The 5,966-nt window shown below is 57.6% G+C and overlaps 3 protein-coding genes across 3 annotated transcripts; 2 read left to right on the top strand and 1 right to left on the bottom strand.

Moving 5' to 3' along the window:
- Positions 1 to 28: 28 nt before the first annotated feature.
- On the top strand, positions 29 to 1,119 carry SPRG_15886 (hypothetical protein; the record flags this gene model as incomplete). Its single annotated transcript, XM_012355082.1, has 4 exons — positions 29 to 93; positions 135 to 507; positions 558 to 742; positions 801 to 1,119. 4 exons carry the CDS (start codon positions 29 to 31, stop codon positions 1,117 to 1,119), a joined length of 942 nt encoding a protein of 313 aa, XP_012210472.1.
- Positions 1,120 to 1,870: 751 nt separating this feature from the next.
- SPRG_15885 (hypothetical protein) lies at positions 1,871 to 4,856 on the bottom strand. The gene is made up of 14 exons (XM_012355081.1): positions 4,818 to 4,856; positions 4,664 to 4,776; positions 4,510 to 4,608; positions 4,202 to 4,469; positions 3,984 to 4,154; positions 3,817 to 3,928; positions 3,721 to 3,766; positions 3,574 to 3,676; positions 3,418 to 3,524; positions 3,035 to 3,363; positions 2,845 to 2,977; positions 2,689 to 2,794; positions 2,485 to 2,643; positions 1,871 to 2,434 (listed from the first exon to the last, which is right to left on the bottom strand). The coding sequence occupies exons 1-14, from the start codon at positions 4,832 to 4,834 to the stop codon at positions 1,924 to 1,926; spliced, it is 2,274 nt and encodes a 757-aa protein (XP_012210471.1). The 5' UTR covers positions 4,835 to 4,856; the 3' UTR covers positions 1,871 to 1,923.
- Positions 4,857 to 5,664: 808 nt separating this feature from the next.
- Positions 5,665 to 5,943, top strand: SPRG_15884 (hypothetical protein; the record flags this gene model as incomplete). The annotated part of the gene is made up of 1 exon (XM_012355080.1): positions 5,665 to 5,943. A coding segment is annotated over one exon (279 nt), but the record flags the coding sequence as incomplete, so codon positions are not given.
- Between the last annotated feature and the right edge of the window lie 23 nt (positions 5,944 to 5,966).

Below are 5,966 nucleotides of genomic sequence, written 5' to 3'. Positions count from 1 at the left end.
CCAGACGTTCGTGCTCCAGGTCGGCTCGATGGTTTACGAGACCGTGGCCAAGAAGGCGCAGGAGTGGAACACGAAGGACACATCGCCCTTGTCGTTGGCGCCACGGCGTCGACGCGCTCAAGAACGTGCGCAAGGTTTGCCCGACCATGTGGGCTCCTCGCGCCCGGTCTCGGCGCGCAGGGTGGCAACTTGGAGGCGGCCGTTGAAGCCGGCTGCTCGGCCGATGGCTTTGGCCTCTTGCTGCCTGTCTCGCGTGGCATCTCCAAGGCCGCCAACCCGCGCCAGGCCGCGGTCGAGTTCCGCGATGCCATCAACGCGGTGCGCGCGCGCCTCGCCGCCAAGACGCAGGCCGCCTTTCTCAACTTTTGCATGTCGTGCGACGTGCTCAAGCTCGGCTCGTTTACGCTCAAGTCGGGCCGCCAGTCGCCCTACTTTTTCAACGCCGGTCTCTTCAAGACGGGCCGCATGCTCCGCCAGCTCGGCCGCTTCTACGCCCAGACCATCCATGTACGACGTGCTTGTGCCAGCGGTCATGTCTCATGATGACGTGCTGTTAGGAAAGCGGCATTGAGTTTGACGTGCTCTTTGGCCCGGCGTACAAGGGTATTACGCTCGCGGCTGCGATCGCAATTGGCTTTGACGACCTGTACGGCCGCGAAGTGCCGTTCACGTTCAACCGCAAGGAAGCCAAGGACCACGGCGAAGGCGGTGTTCTTGTCGGCGCCGACGTCGTCGGCAAGCGGTATGTCATATCGGATCACGTCACACGGTGTGTGTTGATGACGTGATATATGTACTAGCGTCTTGCTCGTCGACGACGTGATCACGGCCGGCACGGCCATCACGGAAGCCATGCACATTCTGCAGCACGCCAAGGCCAACGTTGTCGGCGTCTGCATCTCGCTCGACCGCCAGGAGAAGGCGTCGATCACGGACACGCGGTCGGCAATCCAGCTCGTGGAAGCCCAGTTCCAGATCCCTGTGATTGCGATCGCCAACCTCAACGCGCTCGTCGCACTGCTGGAAAGCGAGAGCCCCATGGCGCTCTCGGCGGCCGACCGCGCGACGTACGTCTCGACGATCAAGAAGTACCGCGCCGACTACGGCGTCCAAGGCTAGTCTAGATAACGATACTAGGACACTTGGCTTCTTTTCGTCCCATACCGACTGTCCGACGTTGTCGTCTCGGCGTCGTCGTATTTATTTTATTATTATGATCGTAATGAATGATTTGATGTTTGTATGTGCGTGTTGTCGGGTTTGGTGCGTTGCTGCTAGGGGTAGGGTAAGACGTGGACCGGATGGATACCGCGTGTTAACTCGCAGCATGCTATGGTCAAGGGTAAATAATGAATGTTTACTATATACCCTTGCTTCGGTATGACAAGCAATGATGATAAGTAGTAATGCACGTCTTGGCAGTAGCTGCAGCAATCGATAGCTGGCAGTCGATTCATACCGGATGGCATGCAAGGGTGTGCGTTAGTTGAATGACACGTGACGCGTGCTTCGTCGCCTCGGCAACGAGGCTATGGCAGGCTGGCATGATGAGGATGTGGCGACAGAGTCATGTGCCGGCGGGCTGGGTGTTTGCAGAGACACACACGGCGCGGCAGCTTTAGACTCGCAGAGATCGTGGCGATATGGGCGTCACCCTCGTGAAATACATTAGCGTTACAGAGAGGTGTGACTTGGACAAGCTAGTATCCACAGCCTGCATCGTAGTGATGCAGCACAGCCTGCATCGTAGTGATGCAGAAGCCGCTGCGTTGCGCCAACGTTGCATGGAGCGAATTCATAATAATATTTGGAGTCCTTGGTTATTGGGATATCAAATGTAGTACTCTCTTCTACAACAGTGATACCGTCTTGGGATATTAAACATATTCGGGGCCTCGAAGCTCGTATCGTCGCCGGCGGGTCTCATTGCCGGGCAAAGAAGAAAATGACTTGGCCCGTCGCGATGAGGACGTTGACCGAGTTGGCGTAGACGCCGTAAAGGCTGGCTTTGCTGTATCGAGCGGACGCGCTCGTGACAACGTCGTTCTCTTTGTTGAGGTGTTGCTGGAGCTCGCGCAGGTCGATGCGCCAGTCCACGTTGAAGAGTCCCATCGTGGGCAGCGCCGACGGCAGCGCGGCCGCGGTCTGTATCGGATGGGCCACGACAGTCTTGAGCCCCGCGACCGTTTGCATCGGGTTGGCGACCACCGTTTTCAGGACTGCCAACGACGTTCGCAAATTGAGTTTGTGGTTGGGTTCGCCGCTCACGCTGGGACTCGTTGATGTCGCCGCAGCGTGCTTGGAGCTCACGCGTGCTTTCGCCGACGAGGCCTTCTCGCGGAGCTTGTTGCGGATCCAGATCGGAAGCAGAATCGTGTCGCGGCACCACGACTGGAATTCGAGCAGTCGCAGCGTCTTCTTGATGAAAAACGAGCTATGCCATCCAGTATACCAAAACACTGTATAGATCCACACAAATCCTACCGGCGCAGGTTTTCTTCCTCGTACGAGATAATCATGCCGAGCAATTGGACGACGAGGACGTACGACATGTACTCGGTGAAGCGCTCGTAGACAAGCCTTTTGAGAAGGTACAGGAAGGCGATGCTGAGCGCACACGTTCCCGAGCTCGAGTAGACAAACCTAGTTGGCGTGTTACTATAGACCAATGGTCAAATAAAAGCGCACCGGAGACGAAAACCGGACCGGTGCCCCGATAGAAGAGCGTTGAGAAAGCCCATCAAGTAGACCGACTTGGCGCCAATCGTGGTCGCAATCCAGAAAAAGATACCACCTACAAACACGTCTTTTTGAGTTGGCACCGATGATAGACGGTCGCAATACCGTTGACGCTAATGTGCACGGCCAGCACGAGGAGCGTCGTGCGCTGCGCCGAGTGTGTGTATCCTCGCTTCTCGTGGACGACTTGCTGGACTTGACTTGTGATGAGCGTCGTCATTTGCTGTGCTTTTTGCATCTAATTTTCAAAAAAATGATCAACACCAATTTTCACGATTTTGCAGATTGTGTGTACGCCGCCATCCAGACCGTCCATGGTCCGATCCAGGACGGCTTTGGTTTGAACGTAAATATTCGATTTGGCAGGCGACGACGGCGGCGAGTCGTCGCGGGGCGCGGTGTACTTTCTCTGCGACGTGGGCGGGACTACCGAGCGCTTCGCTTCGCGCTGGCTCCGCCACAGGTTGGCGTACAACCGGCCATAGTAGTAGAAAAGACGGTACTGCAGCGCATACAAGGTGCAGACGCCGCCATGCCGCAAGAGAAATGTCCACGGGTAGATGTCTTGGCCGTTGAGATTGATGGTGTCTTGGAGACTCAGCGTGATTTGGTTGAGAAAGATACCTAGTAGCAGAGAGGTTGTGCTAAGAAGAATGCTTCGTCATGAAGAAAGCGGACCGATGGTGGCGTTGCGGATGCCGCGGTAGACGTTGAGGTGCAGCACGCCCGCCTTGGGGTTCTCATACGGACTGCCGTCGAGGAGGTACCAGTACCGAATGAAATACCTACACGAGGCGTACAAGGTGCCAATAGGTATCGGGAAAGATTGCCCACTGTTCGAGCTCGTCGCTGCGAAACGCTTGCGTCATGGCAGAGCACAGATGCTCCTTTCGATACCGCGGGTCGTGGATGTGCGACGACGCGTCGCTAATGACGCCTAACCACGACCTATTAGCAACCAAGGACGATACACAGAGGCACCTTGAAAGGGCAGTCCCAGTGTATAGTTGCGCCGCTTGAGAATTTCCTAGTCGATGTAAATATACGACCGCTGAGGCGAGGGACCGAAGCGAGTACCCGCTGGTAGTTGGACACCATGCCGGCAATCACGCCCATCGAGTAGTTGACCGACTGAAACACAATCGCCGACGTCACGTCGGGCCCGAGCGTGAGCTGCACGATGAAATACCTACTCGTGAAACGACGAGGGTTAGTCGACTGGAACAAGATACGCATTCTTGTACGTGATGACGATGCTCCAGCCCAGCACGCAGTTGTACGCGAACCGAACGCGCGTGACGTTGAAGATCGGGATGAAGAGGATCACGAGCGGCAAGACGGGGCCGGTCGCGGCTTGGACCCACTTCTTGGTGATGAACGCCATGGCCACGATCCAGTAGACGCATATCGCAATGCTACATCGCCGACTTGAAGGCGTTGAAATACGAAATGAGACGGCTACCGCTCGAGGTGCTGGCGCCGGACGCGGGGCCAAAACGAGATGAGAAACCCGAGACCGAACGTTGGCACAATAACGCCAAAGGTTAAAATGTACAGCGCTCGCTCGTGGGTGGGCGAGAAGCCTTGGAGGCTGGCGTCGTATGCGTCGAGCCGCGTCGCCTCGTACCAAAAGAGGAGAGCGGATGCGAGGCCGCCGATCGCGAACGTGATGCGCACGCGCACGGCGTTGATCGTGTTGAGAAATCGCAAAAAATTGGCTTCGTACGGCTCTACGATCAGGCTAAGAGTTGGCTATCGATCGCCACGGACCTGCAAAGAAGAGCAGGTTCGGGTCCATGCCCACTTGCTCTTGGCACCGCTTGAACTGCATGAGGACGTACTCGCGCTCCATGGCGCGCCGCACGACACCTAGCAAACGACCATTGGGATGATGCTGATGAGGAGGAGGATGGTGGCTACGCACTGCGCAGCGAGAGATGCGACTCGTCCGGATCCGCGTACGCCTGCAAGAGCTCTTTGGACGACTGCACCCAGCTGGTGGCGGATGCGGCAACCGAGCCGGCGTCTCCGCAGTGCCTACGACGACCGTGAGCATGACGCACGGAGGCGGCACCGACACTTTGGACGTCGCCATGGCGCGAGAAGAAGACGCCACGAGGGAGCCTAAATTTAGTCTCTTGCAAGCAAGAACCTGCTGATGCTATGTATAGCGTCGCCATGTGCAGCGCAACGCCCGACGTGGCTTCTCGCATCGCGCCGCTGCATTAAAAGGCAACACCTCGTGGGCGGGACCTCGAGGGTTTGCGCCAAGGACGACCCAAGGTGGGCACGAGATGCAGTAGTCTGTCACACGTAAGAACGGGCGTCGGAACGAGCTGCAAGAGGATGACGTTCCGGCCAACCAGCGACAGCATTGCGCGCTACATGTGCAATCACCCTAGGACACGGAACCGAGCCTCGAAGGACTGGCTCAAGTCCACCACGTGTGGTTAGTGGCGGCGACCAAATCCGTTGAAAAGGATAAGGAGCTGGTGTATCGGATCGTCGTATCCATATCCATCGTGCAGGATACTTGGATACTAATACTTGCTATCACCAACGTGGCCACGCACTCTGGCCCCGTGGTCCTAATAGCGGTCGCTCACTCTACAAGAGCTGCTAGCTCTCAACGCGTTGTAGGAACGACTGCAGCCGCCTCGATCGTTCTGCAAAGTCCTTGGAGCTCGCCTCGGAGGCCTCTGATCTGGACGGCGGCGGACTATTAGCATTGGATGCATCAAGAGTACTAGTATGCACGCAGGTACCAGTGTAGAGGGCAACGACGCGGTTCAGTCGCGAACCAGTAGCCCGGCCACTGTACTTATCTACGGCAATTGCACGCTGCGACCGTCTTTCTATAGCGGCCAATACAAACACCAAGTGCGGGAACCAGCTCGTCGGACCCAGCTGGTCGCATTCCGCGAGATGATTCCTTCGCCGCGCGGGTCCGCAGCCGGCGGCGACTACCACGACGCGACGCCGATCTCCGAGTCGCCCCATTCGCATCCGCTCACGCTGGACGAGTCTTCTACCGGCGTGCGCCCGTCGCTCGCCTCCATCGTGCTCATGCAGTCGTCCATGCCCCGGGCCACGATCCCGACGTCGATGGACGACGACGACGGCGGCGCACCGATCTCGCCTGTCACGCTCCTCTGGTACGTCGCCTCGTCGATCGCGATCGGCGCTGTCGTCGTCTGCACGCTTGTCTTTGCGGGCGCCATGGGCAT

The sequence above is a fragment of the Saprolegnia parasitica genome, assembly GCF_000151545.1.
Source record: "Saprolegnia parasitica CBS 223.65 unplaced genomic scaffold supercont2.203, whole genome shotgun sequence".
Lineage (NCBI taxonomy): Eukaryota > Oomycota > Saprolegniomycetes > Saprolegniales > Saprolegniaceae > Saprolegnia > Saprolegnia parasitica.
The sequence above is the reverse complement of the archived record's forward strand: the minus strand, read 5'-3'. Positions and strand labels throughout refer to the sequence as shown.

Excerpts from the sequence above, each read along its gene's own strand:
- SPRG_15885 (XM_012355081.1), bottom strand. Across the intron at positions 4,470-4,509 it reads GAACCTGCTCTTCTTTGCAG|AGCCGTACGAAGCCAATTTT; the intron begins GTCCGTGGCGAT and ends GCCTGATCGTAG. Across the intron at positions 3,364-3,417 it reads CATCCGCAACGCCACCATCG|GTATCTTTCTCAACCAAATC; the intron begins GTCCGCTTTCTT and ends CTCTGCTACTAG.